Here is a 17,915-nt window from a genome sequence, read left to right as displayed (position 1 = left end):
AAATTTATTAATATATTTATATTATATATATTTATATTATATATATATTATTTTTAAAAATAAAATTATATTATAATTTATATAAATAATATAAAATATATATATATATATATATTAAAACTTAAATTTTTCGTATTGTGGGTTTTGACCCCTAAGTTGTACTGAAAATAAAAGAATTATGGCAAAGTTCGAGGCTTCTTAATTTGCACGCGCGCGCTCGTGTGTTTGGTGTGTTTACGATTTGTGGGCACCCGTTTTGATGTGCCTATCTTGGGATGTCCTAATCTTATCAAGTTTTATAACCAGAGTTTTGAAAATGCTATAAACTCATCTAGAAAAATTTTTTGATATAAATAGTAGTTTCCATTTAAAAATTCTTTTTGGCATTTTCCCGTTACCTTCGAAAAGACCTTAAATGTAAAATCTGGTAAGCTATTTTATTTTCCCCTCCCCCAGCCCCACAACTTTTGTCTGAAACTTTTCAATTTTTACTGTCTTTCTTTTCCCCCTTTTTTTAATGCGTAAATTAAAAAAAACACAAATAATATATATATATATTTGGGTTTTATCTTAATTGGGCGCAAATTAAAAAAAAATAGAGAAAAACACGTGGAATTGAAAAAAGGTTTTTTAAAGATAAGTACATTATAACTTATATTTTTTTTTTTTAACTAGTAAAATTAGAACAAATCTTTAGAATTAAGTATTTATTGCATAAAATCAATAATATATATAAGATTTTAAATCATTAATTTTTATTTCAATTAGAACAGCTTTTAATAAATTATTTTTTAATATTTTTAAAAAACATTTTACAATTGCTTATTATTGATATGTTTGATAATAAAGTTGATTTATTATTCTTCTTTTATATAGATGAGATTGTACAGAAAGAAATCTATTTACTTAAATATAATAAATGAAGATTTATATAAATTCAGAATTCTTATTAATTTCATATTCATAATGGATTTAAAGTTATTATATTTACTTATTTTATCTATCTAATTATATAGAATTATTACATCATATAAAATTAACAAAAAAATAGATTTTTGTAAATTTGTTTCTTTTTATAATTTATTAAAACTGTTATTTAACTGAAAATTAAAACTAATTTATCTTTTTTTATTTTATTTTTATCTTAAGTTTGGTTCTTCTTTCTACAGATTCTTATCTATATATACTACTTTTTCCTAATGAAGTTTTTTGATACTGAGAATAACGAATAATGAGGTTCGGGAGATAATCGTGGAAAGATTATATATGTATAATGGAATATGTGCATAAAAATCTTTTTATATATATGTATAAATGTGTAGTGTATGTATATACACCACAAAATTAAATATAATATACATATATAATATATTATATATATATATATATATTTTCTTTCAGCATTTATATAAAAAAATTTGACATCTGCCTAAAGAATTACGATATTTATTAAAAGCCCCAAATAATTGATTAAAAAAAATTAAAATATGCTTGTCCCGATTTTTTTCCACTGCAAAAACAGTGTAAAATCCATTATATAGAAAAACCAATTACTTTGGAAATATTAAATGAAATTTTTGAAAAAGCGAAAGAGATGCAACTAAAGTAAAAATGCAAAAAATTAAAAATTTTTATTCAGATTCTGGTTCAGATTCTGGTTCAGATTCTGGTTCGATTCTAAAAAAAAATTTGATACATTTTAAACAGAAAACCAAAAACCAATTTTTTAAATTACAAAAAAATCGTTGTTTTGAGGATTCGATAATCTCATTACATCATCTTGTAGTTTGGTGTAATGAAACGATTATACTTTTGGGTTGAGGTAGCAAAAATGTAAATTATTACCAAAAGCCCACAAATTTTCTCAACCTTAATTGAAATAAACCCTTGCTCCATGGGAAATTTGCAAAAACCTAGAATTTACATGATTCGACGAGGGAAATAAAAAATTTTCCCAATTTTTACTTTATATGCATGGTCTTTTTAAAATCTGTAATAGCACTTATGTTTTATGATCATTTTCTTTCTCTGGTATTGCAATTTAGAATTTAATGACCCCAAAATTATGCATAACATTTAATAATTATGAAAATTCTTTGCTATTATGGTTTGGTTATAATTGGAATTTTATGTATGAATATCTGTCGTACAATGTTCACAATCTCTTCATCTCGCTAATGATGTAAAAACATTTGGTTGTTTGGAAAAATTTCAGCTGTTTTAAATTTGAAAATCACATGCAAAAAAATTAAAAAAACATTACATAAGTCCGGAAAACCTTTACAGGAATTGTCTAATCGCGTTTCCGAAGAATTACAAATTTCAATTAAAACCATGCCGTATAGAACAAAATCCGATTGTAATTCACAAACCACGATCAACAATTAATGATATTTCTTATCTGCATTTAAAAACTTTAAAATTTCTATTAACAAAATTGACAAATGTGTTTTGCTTTAAGATAGATCTGCAAGCTTTTATTTTAGATATATTTTGAAAATGACACATGTTAGTTAGTAGTGCACGATGTTTTTTAATTATCCGGAATCTCTGTTTACAATTCCATGCTCTTCGGAAAGACTTTTGCATTTTGTAATATCAAACAATACCACTTCAGAAATTATTCAAGTTCCAATAACACAAATTAAAAAAAAGTGTTTTGAAAATCAAGAATGCTGTCAATGCATTGATTCGTATATAGTAATACCGCTACTTACAAGTAACAATTAGATGACATTACATAATAATGTTATATTTTCGATTATTAAATGATACATAATAATTTTATATTTCCGATTATTAACAGTATATTTATGCTCTTAATGACATTATATTGTTTTAATGATAAATATTGTATTTATTAGATTTATAAGGACAACAATTTTTAAAAGGTGAGAAAAATGTAATTTTCTGTTATTACTTTTTTTTAAGTTACGTTTTTTATGTTTCTTATTTATTTTTCTAATTTGAATATTTTTTTTATTGCAACTATATGAATTTAAAAACTATTTAAATTTAATTATAATACATACTTTTTTATACATATATTCCATTATTATTATAATAATCTGATAAATATGATGAAAAAAAAATTTTATTTAAACCAATATTTATTACACACTATATATAAAAATTGACATACTTTTTACATTAAAAGTTGAAACAATTTAATTTATTTATATTTTTTAGGAATTTAACAAGGCTCTATAATATAAATATAAATAAATTGAGAGTGTCAAACAGGCAATAAGTAATAAGTGGTTCTTATTGCCTGTTTGACACTCTCAATTTATTTATATATTTTTTAGAATTTGTCGTGCAAAAAAGAAAAAAATGTCTTGTTCAGAACGGACAGTATTTACCGACGGTGATTCAATTTTTATCTGATTCCACATTCTCAGAAGTGCCAACAAATTGGCTTACAAAAAATGGTGATACTTTGTATTGTTGGTGGCCACCACGATCATCAAATACTGCAAACATTAATTGCGAAGCGCACAAGTCCAAACTATATATTGTGAAACAATTTTGAGGTGGACTTAATAAAATATTGTAGTAAGTTGTACTATCTATATTTGTTAATACAATATATTTGCTTAAAAATTTTTTTTTGAAGTATAAGTTAGATTTATTAAAATACTCATTTTCATAATTTATTTAAAACATCATTGAAGTCTATTTAACTATTTTTATTTTATTGTTGTTTTAAAACTACTTTTTTAATTATTTTTCGTGAGAGCGATTAAGTAAATAGGGCAGGTACAATATAATTAAAAACCGTGGAAAAATTATCTTTTTTATAATGCTTGTTACAATTCTAAAAATTTATTCTTCATGTTTATTACAGCGTCACTTGAATCGGCACGAAAAAGTGCAGCGGATTCAAATTACAGTACGACAGATGAGGAACGACTTGGTAGAGGAAAAAGACCTCGTATTCTTTACAGGCCTTTCAATTCTGATGATGAACTCGAAATAATACATGTGGAAGAAAGAGTACGTACATATATAACTCATATTTATAGTTCGATCTTATTTTATCTTAATGTCTTAAGATGCCATTATCAATTTGTGATTAGTTTACAATATTAAGACTATGCTTAAAAACGGTCTTCAGTAATATTCGGACTATTGGTGCTTTCCAGCAAAAACACTGTGTAACACAGTGTCCACTGGTGAGAGTGAAACAACACTGATATGTTCTCTCTCTCACACTAGTGGATATTGTGTTACACAGTGCCTATGAGTATGTGTTCTTTATTTTTATAAACTATTATATGTATATAATGTTAAGAAATCCAATTATAATTTTTAATTAGTTCTCTTTTATTGATTATATTAATTCAGCAAATTATTATAATCTTATAGAGTATAATTTAATGCACTTTTTATACAGAAAACCGATTCCAACCAAATATTTTTGAATCCATGCCATCATGTCCTGAAAACTTTGAATTTTACAATTATGTACAACACTTTCAAGACGCAGGATTTAGCGGAAACAGAGACGAAGCTGCAACTTCACAATCTGGTATGTAATTAATATTTTACCCATATACATATACAGTCATATGATCAAAATTATTAAATACTCTCAAATTTTTCTTATTTAATAGTACAAAAAATTAAGGATGTTTTAATAATTTTGACCGTAACTATATATAATAATGATGATATAAATTAATGTTGCTTTTTCAGAAACAAATTCAAAAAACGGCGGTATTTTCTCCACGTGCGCAAGAGTTATCTGTATCGTTGCAAGGTGTACCTGTATTAATACAAGGTATGTACCCAGCAAAACACCAATATATAATTGTTACATTGCTATAATAAAACGGAATATAACAGGTAATATAACATGTACGTTTACATGTAACATCCATGTTAGTTGTAATTTCTCACTCATAGATGTAACATTTAAATATAACATATATTAACATTGTAGTTATATTGTAATTATATACCAAATAGCACATTGATGTATTAATAAGTCAATGCTATCTTGGGGTATAATGACAATATAGTAGTAGTAGTAGTAGATTGGTAGTGAGTGGTTCCATAACTTAGCCCCCCGACGGCACCTAGATCCAGCGAGATCCATTGTGTCTCCTCACTCTTGTCTTTAAACTGAGTGATGTGTACTCAGCCCAGGTTCTCCACTAGGCTTATGAGTTCCACCACCCTTGTTTTGGTCTAATTCTTGGGATTTAAGAAAACTTTTGTCCCCAGATCCTGAATCTCTTTCTAGCCAGAGCCGGACATTGGCACAGAATATGTATGCTGTCCTCTTTTTCCTCCCCGCATAGTCGACACTCCTTCCTGTCTGCGAGTCTGATATTGAATAGGTGGGCTTTGAGTATTGGTGAATGTCCTGTCAACAGTCCTATCCCCATCCTCAATTTCTGCCTATTCAATGTGAGCAGTTCCTTGGTTCTGTTACCATTTATGTCTTTTATCAGGAATTTGGCCTGTCGGCAGGATTTCAGATTATTTCACCTGGCCTTATGTTTGTTTGTCTATACTTTCCCTGATGAAGTTCTTACCCAGCGTAAAGGGCACTCCCATCTCCCGACTATCTGGTGCTTTGCTAGCCCCTTCTCTAGCCAGTGAGTCTGCTATTTCGTTACCCGGTATGCCCTGATGCCCGGGCACCCAGACTAACGTTACTTTATTTGTTCCACACAGCTCCTCCAGCGCCAGCATGCAGTCCCATACCAAGCAAGACTCGGTGGTCGCACACCCGCCAACGCCAGAAGGGCCGCCCTACTGTCTGTGCAGATATATATTTTCCTGCAATTTGTTCCTTTGGTTAGGTTCAGTTCGGCACATCTGAGGATGGCGAGCATCTCTGCCATAAAGACCGTGCAGTCGCCTCCCATTGGAATACTCTCCCTATGGTTTTCCCCAGGTCCATATACTCCTGCTCCAAAGCAGTTGTTTATTGCTGATCCGTCCGTGAACCACATGTCCACCTTTGTGTCCATGATTCCGCCCGGTTTCAGCCACTCGTTTCTATCAGGTATCCATATCTTAAAGTGTTTTAACCAGTTGATACTTTCTTGTAGTTCTGTCTTGTATTCCCTCAATAGGGTACTTTTGGAGAAGACCAAGCCTGGTGTGTCCCAGTCCTGTGTTTCTCCATTCACCCTGACATTTCAGACGGTATGCCGTGGTATTGGCTGATTTTATCACGGCCAAGCCTATTGGCGTAACACTGAGTGCTATTTCAAAGCGCCTCTGTGGGTGTGGTTCTCATGGCCCCCTACTGCAGCCCTTAGGTAGTTACCTTGCAGGCTTTTAAGTAGTTTCTCTGCCTCCCCTTTATTTATTCTCGTCCACCAGACAACTGACGCGTATAGCAGCCGCGGTAGCAGGACCGCCCTGTACAGCCACAAAGCTGCACCAGCGCTGATGCCCCACGACTTGCTCATTGCCCTTCTGCACATCACATGGATGCATAGAACTTTTTCCTTTGCTCTATGAGATGTTTTCCCCAGCTAAGCTTAGGATCTAGAAACAGTCCCAAGTATTTCACCGAGTCTGTAAACGGTATTTCCTCTCCCCAGAGTTTTAACGTCTCTATGGGTTTAGGTTTATATTTTCTGGTGAAGACCATAATATTTGTCTTGGTCGGATTAACCGTTAGACATCTGTTCTCACACCAGTTTGCACAATCCTTAAGATATCCTTTGCTTGGTCCCTTAGTGTGTTGAGAAATGGTCCTCTAACCACTATGGCCACGTCATCAGCATAGCGAAAGGTCGAGAAACCTTTCCTCTGTAGCTCCTTTAGCAGGTCGTCTATCACTAGACACCACAACAGAGGAGATAAAACTCCCCCCTGTGGGCAGCCTCTCGTTGGTTTTCCTCTGATGAAGATGTCTTGGCACTCCACCGTCAAGCGTCTGTCCACTAGCATATTTCCTATCCAGTCCACCAGTGGTTCTTGAATTCCATGTTTGATCAGTGCCTCCCCTACCATTTCGTGTGAAGTGCTATCGAAAGCGCCCTCGATGTCCAGGAAGATTCCGATCGCATAGCCCTTTGCCTCCAGCTGACTCTCAACTTTGCCTATCAGGTGATGTAGAGCGGTTTCGGTAGACCTGCCCTCCCTGTAGGCATACTGAGAGTCGGCTAGAGGTTGTTGTATTAGAGAGTTGGACTTGAGAAATCTGTCCACCAGTCTCTCTAAGGTCTTCAATACAAAGGACATAAGGCTAATTGGTCTATAGTCCTTTGCCCTGACGTGACCGTTCTTGCCAGGTTTAGGTATGAAAACCACCTTGGTTTCTCTCCACTTCTGGGGGACATGTCTAAGGGCAATACTTGCCCTGTAGATTTTTGTCATTGGGCCTAGCAAGATGCTCAGCCCTTTCTGCAGCAGGATCGGGTATATTCCATCAGGTCCTGGAGCCTTTAAAGGCTCGAAGAAACCGACCGCCCATTCCACTGCTTGCGGATAGGCTACTTTAGCTGCCAGTACCCATGCCCTTGATTTGTGCACGGTCATGGGTCTCTGCCTGTTGTTGTTGTCTGCTGAGTCCTCCCTAAAGCCTGGGAAATGAATTTCCATAAGGTGCCGTAGGGTCTCCTCCGCAGTTTCTGTGTACCCTCCATTGGGACGCTTAAAGCAGCCCCATTGTGTTGTGGTTTTCCTTGCAGAGTATTCTACTCAGTCTAGATGCTTCAGGAGCACTCTCTATACTTGAGCAAAAAACTTCTCCATCCTTTTCTTTTAGCTTTTACTATGGCCTTTTTGTAAATTCTCTGAGATTTCCTGTACTCCTCCCTCGGTGTATCTACATTTCTAGCCTTATTAAAAAGTCTTCTCCCCTCAGCCCTTAGCTTAGCTAGCTCTTTATTCCACCATGGTGCTTTGGCTGAAAGGTTCTTTGACTCTAATGGGCAGTTCATCTCGTATGAGTATTTAATGGCATCATTCAAGTAGTCTCCCGCTGTTTCCAAATTTTCTTTGGTGTGGAATCCAGTGGGTGCTTCCTTGAGTCGACTCCTAAGGTCTTCCTCGTACCCTCTCCAATTTGTTTTCCTAGGATTTCTCTTCCATAACCCTTGGCTCTGTACTTGCTCCATGGTGAAAACGGACCTGCCTGTGGTCTGATCCTGAGGGCTCATCAGAGACCCTCCATCCCCTCAACAGGTCCAGTATTCCGCCTGAGCATATGGTTATATCTATCACTTCCTGTCTTCTAGAGTCCAGGAAGGTAGGTTCTGTTCCTCTATTCAGGATGTGTAGCTCCATACCTACCACAAAGTTGAATAGGCTCTCACCCCTGGGATTTATGTCGGTGCTCCTCCACACCAGGTGGTGCGAGTTGGCATCGCATCCCAGGAGTATTTCTAGGCCCTTTCTGCCTTGCATAAGTCGTGAGTTTCATCATGTTTTCGTGTGGGGGCAGGTTTTCCAAATCGTAGGGCATGTACACTGACCCTATAATTAGATCCCTGGCTATTCCACCGGTCGTCTTTATCTTCAGTCTGATGGCAACAAAGTCACCATCGCTAAATTGTGGCAGTAGACAGGCGTCTATTCCTTTCGCTATAATGCACGCTCTCGGTCGGTCCGTGTTTCCGGCCCAGAATAGTTTTCCACAGCTGCCAAGTCCTCTTATGTGTCCCTTGATGATCCATGGTTCCTGTATTAAAAATATATATTTACTTGTGTGCATCACAGCTGCGCACCTGGCTAGTACAGCCGAGGCGCTTTTGCTGTGATGCAAGTTAATCTGCGTAAAGTGAATCCGGTCCGCCATATTTATGCTGACGGGTCCGGTGATTTCTCCTTTGCGCCTTCCTTACTGCTTTCTCCAGCAGGCAACCTGATCGTTGCCTGCCCAAGTCCACAGTAGGGTTTAAAATTGAGAGCTCTTAGCGCCCTCAAAGCCCCATCCCCAACAAGGGCAGCGAAGTGGGTGCTCGTGGCGTCCCTGCTTTCGCTACCCTTCGCGATCACCCAGTCCGGTGACTGGATGCCTACGTTCTGCCTGTCAAGTAGCTCCAACGCTTCCTTGACAGGTATTGTGGGATCCTCAACATGCACTACAATTCGATGTCTCTTAGGGAGCTCATCGACTCGCAGTGCACGCAGTTCGATCCCATTGATCTTGATTTCTGAGGTTAGGCTTCTAAGCCACTCCTCAGTTTCCCTGTTCGTGCAGTTAAAAACAACTGCCCCGTCCCTATCCGAGGTGCCTCTGAAAGTAGGCGCTTTGGTACCCCTTGCTAAGCAAAGGATACGCCTTCTGACCGTTTCTTTCAGAAGCGATGCCTCGTCTTTTTCCAGTCTTTTGTCAGGGTAAGCCAAGGGAACCAGGGCAACCCTCACAAGACCGGAGGTCAATTGGGCAAAAGTCCTTTGATCAGTTATGACTTTCGGCTTTTTGCCCAACTGAGTGTTACTGGCAGGACTGGGTGTGCTATGCTCCGATCTGAGTCGCTTTACCGCCCCAGAAGAAGTTCGCTCCCCCGTCCTGGGAGTAACTGTCGAAACAGATGTCAGTTCCGAGGTGGGCTTTTCAGCTTCCCCCCTTCGCCTCCATCTGCTTCTGTTTTTATAGCGTCGCCTTGCCGCTCCGCTATAACGAACCCTAGCGATTGGTGGCTGGGCCTTATTTGGCTCCGCCCCCGAATTGCTCGGGCTTTCTCCTCCAGGTCGTTCGTCACCTAAGGTGGCCACGCCCTGTAGGACTTCCGAAAAGTTTTCATTTTGATTTTGGCTTGTACTCATATTTGATCCCACGAGTACCGCAGCCGCGCGGTATCACCTGGGCAGAGCCGCGAATGCCCAGGGCTTGGCTCGATACTCTCGAAGGTCGCCCGGTATCCGAGAGGCACCGTTTGTAACGTAACTCCCCTTACGCCATGCAGCCCTCAGCACGGTTGCACACACTTTAGCTTGGGGAGGTTCCTCTTTGTCCGGCGCACACGGTTGCCATCTCCTGAGCGAGCGGCCCCCGCGCGCCCTCTCAAGCCCCTCCACCCGCCCCAGCAGCCGGACGAGCCAAGGGGGCCCAGGCCAGTCGGTCACACACCCTTGAACGGGTGATATCCTTCCGCCCCGGACCCCCCCCCACCCCATCAGCCGCGGGACTTCGTCAAGGTGGGAACCCATCGGGGGGATGAAATTATAAAACATAATGAAGAAATTTGAACATAATCTCGCAAACTACGTAAAGACAAAACTTCGATTATCATTCGATTTAATTACAATGATTGAAACAACTATTCTTAGATGTCTTATGTTTAAGACCATCTCTCAAATAAATGCACAGTTGAACAGCGCGAACAGTCTGCTCCGGCATTTTCGCGAGATGAGTCCCATTTTTCAATCCTTTTTTCAAAATAGATATGTTAAAAGGATTCTAATGAAGAACACTCGGAAAATATAAATTTGCAATAACTTACATATTGATGTTATGTGTTGGTTGTTGCGACTCAGCAATTCAAAAGAATAATACGTGTCATTGTTATATCATAGCCTGTTTATATAGTCAATAGTGTTATCAGTAGTTAAATGTTAATTTGTTTTTAAAAAAGTGTGTCAGATAATTCTATCTAATATTTTAGTCCCTTCTTAATTAAAAGTGTGCTTATCATTTAAAATATGTTCAGTAATCACCGAATGTCTTGCATAGTCTAATTTAATATTGTTTTTATGTTCGTTAAGTCTGGTACGTAATTGTTTCTTTGTTTGTCCAATATAGGTTGCGTCACAGTCTCTACAATTAATTTTATATACAACATTTGAATTGCTGGAGTGGTCATTCTTGTCTTTGTGTTTAATCCAATTGTTTAGATTTTTTATAACACAATATCCTACATTTACATCCGATTTTTTAATATTAGCTGATATTTTTTCGGAGATGGATTCTAAATATGGAATTGCAACAAATTTGTTATTTTTATCCTTGTTATCGTCAGGACTCTTTTTATTTTCTCTATCCGTTATATTTAATTTGCTGCCGATAAGATCTTAATCTTACGATTTATTTGATTAAAAATAAGAACAAGAGAGTAGCTATTTGATAACAGAACATTTATAATTGTATGCAAATTTGTACCATGGAATCGAGGATGCGACAATAGTAGTGTTCTGTCCACTAAATTATAAATAGTGCCTAATTTGTGGCACATCGAATGGTTGGAATAAAAAGATAAAAATCTACCTGAAAAAGGTTTTTTATGGAACCAATCTACATATATCGCATCCTCAATCACATTAATAGAAATGTCAAGGAAATTAATGCTACGATGGGCCAGATAAAAAATATGGACTTGACCTTGAATGACCTATTGACGGTCAGGTCAAGTGAAGTTATCAATGTTTTTTTAAATGGAAACCCCTATTTTTTATTTTACATTTTCTTGTAGCCCTTGTCGAGACATTTCTAAAACACTATCTACTGATGTCTTTTACGCAAACCGTTCCCAAGATATGAAGCTTAAAATGCGATATATCGTCGGCATTTGCATTACCCGATGTACACTGCGAGGAGGTTAAATTGCTCGGTCGGATCGAAAATTTATTATGTCTTGATAAACCCTAAATGCAATATTCTGCGATGTATGATGATGAAGTTTGCACTCTTTCAGAGAAAAGCGGACGATGTTTCTACTTATTGTTAATCTTTGTCTGTTATTAATCTTTGTCAAGTATTGTTTATTATTAACTGATTAATAACATCAGCCAGACGTGAAATAGACTACTTTCGCTAGTGGTGAGATTTAATTTGATCGAGTATCTTGTTCGTAATAAAGAGAGAGAGAGAGAGAGAGAGAGAGAGAGAGAGAGAGAGAAGGAGAGAGATAGAGGGAGAGGGAGAGGGGAGAAAGAGAGAGAGGGAGAATGTAAAGATATATTTATGTTTTTCTAATGTCAATCTTTCACAGACTTATCAAGTGAAAAAAATTATAATATTCTTTGCCGTGATAGAATCAGAGAATTGTATAAAAATCTGCTTTTCTTTATTTTAATCTTCGTATAAATGTTGACAGCCAAATCGTAATTGTCACTACTTTTTTACTCTAGGCTTCTGTAACGGAATGATAAAATGTAAAATTAACATTTATTTATTTAATTTTTATATTAAAACTATATTATTTTCATAAATTTAACATATATAAGATAGGCAATAAGAGCCAAATCGCGGATGACAGTGCGTTATTCTAAACGAAACTAAATTTTTTCGTTAGAATTAAATACCTGTGCACAAGGCACCAAATTTTTACTTGGACACTGCCAAGATATACAATTGGAATAATCTCTACAAGAGATTTTTAATTCCATGTATCCCCTATTCCCCCTAAAGAAATAAAGTGCGAGAGAAAAATATAGATCCGAAAGTCGCAGAATCGGGAATCGAACCCGAGACCTTTCGCTTGCCGGGCGACTGCTCTTCCAACTGAGCTATTCAGATCCTTTCGATTCTATACTTTTCTCTGTTATATATATTAATGTTGGTAAATAAACGCCTTTAAGCCAGCGTGTATAAATTAAGAGTTTAACTAGGCTCTGTAATATAAATATAAATTTAACATATATAAGATAGGCAATAAGAGCCAAATCGCGGATGACAGTGCGTTATTCTAAACGAAACTAAATTTTTTCGTTAGAATTAAATACCTGTGCACAAGGCACCAAATTTTTACTTGGACACTGCCAAGATATACAATTGGAATAATCTCTACAAGAGATTTTTAATTCCATGTATCCCCTATTCCCCCTAAAGAAATAAAGTGCGAGAGAAAAATATATTATTTTCACACAAAATTTATTTCAAATTACTTAAAACTTTGCATTTTATGGTGTTAATATTTATTAACACCATATTTGTGTCATAATTTAATATACCTATATTATTTTAAATAAACACAATAATTTCTATGGACCGTTTTGGACATTTAATAAAAATTAATGGTTTATATATATATATATATATATATATATATGTATATATTGTATATATGTATATATAAATGTATGTATGTATGTATGTATGTATGTATATATGTATGTATGTATATATGTATGTATATGTATATATGTATGTATGTATAGGATGTCCTGCAACTGATGTCCACAGTGAAACTTATATTTGTATTCTTGAGATTATTCTAAAAATAAACATGATTTTGAAATTTTCACGATTTTCTTCATCTATAAATTTTTTGCGATATTCTAATGATACCCTCCTCATTCTTATTCAACATTTATGGGGTTCAACTTTTATAAAATTTTTTTACATAAATAATTATATTAATATATATATATATATATATATATATATATATATATATACAAGTGTAATAAATAAGTATTTCTTTATATATATAAATATATATGTTTTATATACAAATTTGACATGATTATATATGCACCCTTATTTTTTATATATAAATTTACATAATTATGTATAAAAATGGACATATTTTAAAAGAATGAATGAGTGAGTGAACGAGTAACTGGCTGTTGCCGTAAAACGATATGATTGATTGCATTGATTACTAATTGATAGAATACTAACAATAAGCATAAAGGATCAAGAAAGAGAGAGAGAGAGAGAGAGAGAGCTCTCTTTTTTTACTTTTCAGAAAATAGTGACATTCAATGCAAACGATCAATTATACTTATATTTCCTTACGACACATACAACCCGGGAAAAAATTTTTTATATATAATTATATTAAAATAATTGTATAATTTTATACATATAATCGCAAAATTATATGTATAATTATACAATTATTTTATATAATTATATATAAAAAATTTTTCCCCGGCTGTACGTGTCGTAAAGAGATATACAGTTCACCGTTTGCATTGAATGTCTCTATTTTCGGGAAAGTAAAAAAAGCTCGCTCTCTCTCTCTCTCTCTCTCTCTCTCTCTCTCTCTCTCTGTCTCTCTCTTTTTGTTTTATAGACTGCATACAATTTATCTTACATTTACAGTAAAAGTAATTATTATAACAATTTACAGGTATATGCGAACAAATAAAATTCGTTAGAATCACAATGTCTATCAAATATATATTTCAGTAAACTCCCCAGATAGCACAAGACGTCCTATGGACGTACATTTTATATCCATTTTACGTATGTACGTCCATGGACATGAAATGAACGTCCATTGTACATCCGATTTCGGACATCCATCAGTGACTAATATTTGGACGTCCACAGGATGTCCATCAAATTCTCTTACAGCACGAAATATTGCTAAAATATTGCATAAATATTTTATTTCATTGTATCATAATAAATATTGAAGCAACATTGTGCAAATATTATAAATTTAATATTTTATTGGAGACATTGCAAAATATACTATGCAATATTATCTTGTAATAGTTCCTTCATTTGCCGCTATGCGACGCAAGATTCGCTGTTCATCTCGCTATTAAATTTAGTTAAGAGAATTATAAAGCGCATGCAAAAAGTGGCTATTACAGTTAAATATGTTATAATTATTCTGATCAGTTTAACCTTTCTGATACTATCCCAACACAAAAAATTTAGATATTGAATTAATTGAAAAAATTGAACAAATAAAAATTCGGATAAATAAAATGCGAAAATAAGAAATATTCTGCAATATTTTATGATTAGTATAAAAATGAATTAATTTTGCATGTCAAATTTATTATTGCTTATAAATTTCTTCTTTATGAATTTTAAATGTCATTTTCAATTATATACATGTATAATAAAGAACCAAAATATGTTTATTAAAGATTTAAAATTTATTCATAAAAGATCCAAAATTCGTCCATTAGATCCATAATTAGTTTATATGAGATCCAAAATTCGTCCGTTAGATACATAATTTATCCATTTAAAATCCATAAATGACCAATGGACGACTTATGGACGTCCAGACCAGTTGCAAACGGACGTACAATGGACGTCCCTTGTACGTCCGCTGCAGGTAATCTGGACATCCGATGGATGTACACAATGTCCGGATCGGACATCCGTTGTACGTACATAGGATGTACTTGTGCTTATTGGGTCATTACTCGAATTACTTCGATGTATGAAAAATAAGATTTAGTTTTTATAAATTATAAATGCATATACTTATTATCTATAAAAATCATGTGAATATTATTGTATTATACAAATATAATTAAAATAAAATTGTATGTCATTATATATTTCATGTGTTTAATAATATAAATAACACAAAATTTTTTCTGTTTTATATATAGTTTTTTATAGAAAAAAATTGATGTATTATTTATATTATCAAACATAAAATATATAATGGCATACATTGGCTACACTAATTCAGAGGTTATCTTTTTCCTTCCAATGTCGAACAAAAAAGACAACCTCTGAACTAATGTGGCCAGTGTAGCCAAAACGAACAGACCTTATAAAAAACAGAAAGAGAGAGAGAGCGAGAGAAAGAGAGAGAGAGAGAGAGAGAGAGAAACACGTTGCAGCTCCATCTATCACGATATCACGCAACTAATCTACTGCTCTGTTTTATTCCGCAGCCTCGATTTGCACACACACATATGCGTGAAATGTTTTTTTATATATAACTTTTTTATTAGACTTGCAATCTCACTTTTAATTGCTTACTAATATTTCTTCATATAATCCTTACCGCGCATACTATATTTCATGCACAGACAAACTGCAAAACTTTTTTTATTAAATAAGTATTATTACAAACTGACACAAAGCAGCCGATAACAAAACTGTAATTTTTGATTTTTATATGATTTATATATGCAAACATAGCTAGCGCGGTCCGTTTTTATAAGTACTTTAATCGTGGAAAAGGATTTATTGATCAGTATAGTCAATAAAAAGTTATATGAAAAAAATAAATATTCTCGCATTCGGTCGGTAAAAACATCATTTAGGATCCCCTTAACCATCTCCGAAAAATTTGCAACATTTTGGTACCAATTTCGTAAAAATCGGTCCATAAATATGCGATTGCGTGGGTAGATGCGTGGGTGGGGATGTAAAACTTAAAAAAAAACACATTGTCGCCATCTTCGAAAAATTTGCAACATTTTTGTATCAATTTCAATAAAATCGATCAATAAATGTATGATTGCGTGGGTGGATGGCGGTGTAAAACTTAAAAAAACTACATATTAGCCATCTCCGAAAAATTTTTAAAATTTTGGTATCAGTTTCGAGGGAATCGGTCCATTAATGAGGAAATGCGTGGGTGAGTGAGTGGAAGTATGAAACTTAAAGAAATCATTTTTTTCAATATTTTAGAACATTCTAAACACTTTGGTGTAGAAATCTGGAAAAAATTTTTTTCGCGAAAACACCCTCCTCTATGAAAAAAAAATTTTTTTTAAATGAAAATAAACCCCACAGCAGCCACCCCCGAAAAATTTGCAACATTTTGGTACCAATTTCGAGAAAATCGGTTCATAAATGTGGAAGTAGTTCGCGTACAGACAGACAGACAGACGACGTGACTTATATATATAGATTTTGCATGCTCTTGTTTTGTCATCCGCCATTTTTAGTAAATTTATATTGCAACATTGAAATGAATAGACTCTTAAAGTAGAGATTCAACGCTTTATTTTTATTTTTTAAAAATCTTTCTATCTTTATTATTTACGAAGTTATCGTGATTTGTCATTTAATGATTTTTTCCATATTTTTTAAATGTACCGCTTTTTTGGAATGAGTATATTTTAACAAACTTTTCATTGATATATACAATATATTGCACAAACTTTCATATATCCAAAAAATGATCAGTAAAATATTTTACAATGTTATATATTAATAATCACACTATATTAATGATCACTCTATATCGTACACACGTCTACGGTCTGCTTCATATAACGGTATTTGCAATTCTTCATTACAGTGTTAATTTTTCGTATATTGAGGTATATTACTCCTCCTGAAGACGTCGTCAAAGATCCGGTAGGATCAAGTTTCATAGGTATCAAAGTCTTTTCGCAAGGTGTCACTTCAAAGTTAATCAAGAATTTTACAAAAGCTAGTTTCGTCTCTACAAGTGCCATACGATTACCTGTAAAATAAATAACTGTATAATAATCTGTATATATAATATATGTATATATATATATATATATATATATATATATATAATATATAATATTAATTGTAAACAAAGAAGGGCTATAAGAACTATTAAACGTAACACAGTTGTCAGATGATATTAATAAAATTCATTTAAACGAAATAATAAATACATAAGAAATAAACATTTATGCAAACGTTTCGGCTGACATTTTGTTCGGTGAATGGTGAATATATTTATAATATACGACGGTCGGTAATTAATGAACGCATAGATAAAAGCTCTCTCGGCCGCTAGTACGACAGCGCCAATCAAAAATTATCGCGCCACAGTGCAACGGTGTGTGTGTCTTGTGCGTGCGGGATTCATTCGAGAAGTAGCGTCCAACGTGTGCACACGTGCGAGTCGTTCTTTCTTTGTGTAGCGATCATTGCGTGATCTGCTATTATACGTTTCTAATATACGTTTCTCTTATACGTTCCTTATATATCAGTGCATAATCTGATATTATACGTTTCTTATATATCAGTGCATAATCTGATATTATACGTTTCTTATATATCAGCACATAATCTGATATTATACGTTTCTATATGTCATTGCGTGATCTGGTTTGTGCGTTTCTTGTATTATGCGTTAGTCGCTCGCAAAATTCCAGAGTGAATGCGTGTATTACAACGGATCGTGCAGGCCGATCATCGTGCCGAGCACGAAAAGCAAGCGACATCCTTATACGATACACATACAATACATTTCAAAATAAAATGGATTTTTTACGCCATACAGGCTTTTTCCCATCAAAAGTGTAGTTTTATTTCTCTACAAACTTGAAATACCTAATCACGAAAAGGAAAAACG

The 17,915-nt window shown here is 34.2% G+C and overlaps 2 protein-coding genes across 2 annotated transcripts in view; both read right to left on the bottom strand.

Annotated features, from left to right (window-relative positions):
• Window positions 1-11,993: 11,993 nt before the first annotated feature.
• LOC114932957 (cytochrome P450 6k1-like) overlaps window positions 11,994-17,915 on the bottom strand; it is a 172,150-nt gene continuing 166,228 nt past the window's right edge. The window contains exon 6 of the mRNA XM_085487480.1: window positions 11,994-12,049. Within this exon, the coding sequence (XP_085343606.1) occupies window positions 12,042-12,049 (8 nt within the window). The 3' untranslated portion in view covers window positions 11,994-12,041. The remainder of the gene's footprint in view (window positions 12,050-17,915) is intronic.
• Window positions 16,645-17,915, bottom strand: part of LOC114942156 (cytochrome P450 6k1-like) — a 79,750-nt gene continuing 78,479 nt past the window's right edge. Inside the window, exon 3 of the mRNA XM_085487498.1 lies at window positions 16,645-17,045. Coding sequence (XP_085343624.1) covers window positions 16,816-17,045 — 230 coding nt within the window. The 3' untranslated portion in view covers window positions 16,645-16,815. The remainder of the gene's footprint in view (window positions 17,046-17,915) is intronic.

The sequence above is a fragment of the Nylanderia fulva genome, unplaced genomic scaffold (genome assembly GCF_048542155.1).
Source record: "Nylanderia fulva isolate GAGA-0341 unplaced genomic scaffold, ASM4854215v1 Scaffold56, whole genome shotgun sequence".
Taxonomy (NCBI): domain Eukaryota; kingdom Metazoa; phylum Arthropoda; class Insecta; order Hymenoptera; family Formicidae; genus Nylanderia; species Nylanderia fulva.
The sequence above is the reverse complement of the archived record's forward strand: the minus strand, read 5'-3'. Positions and strand labels throughout refer to the sequence as shown.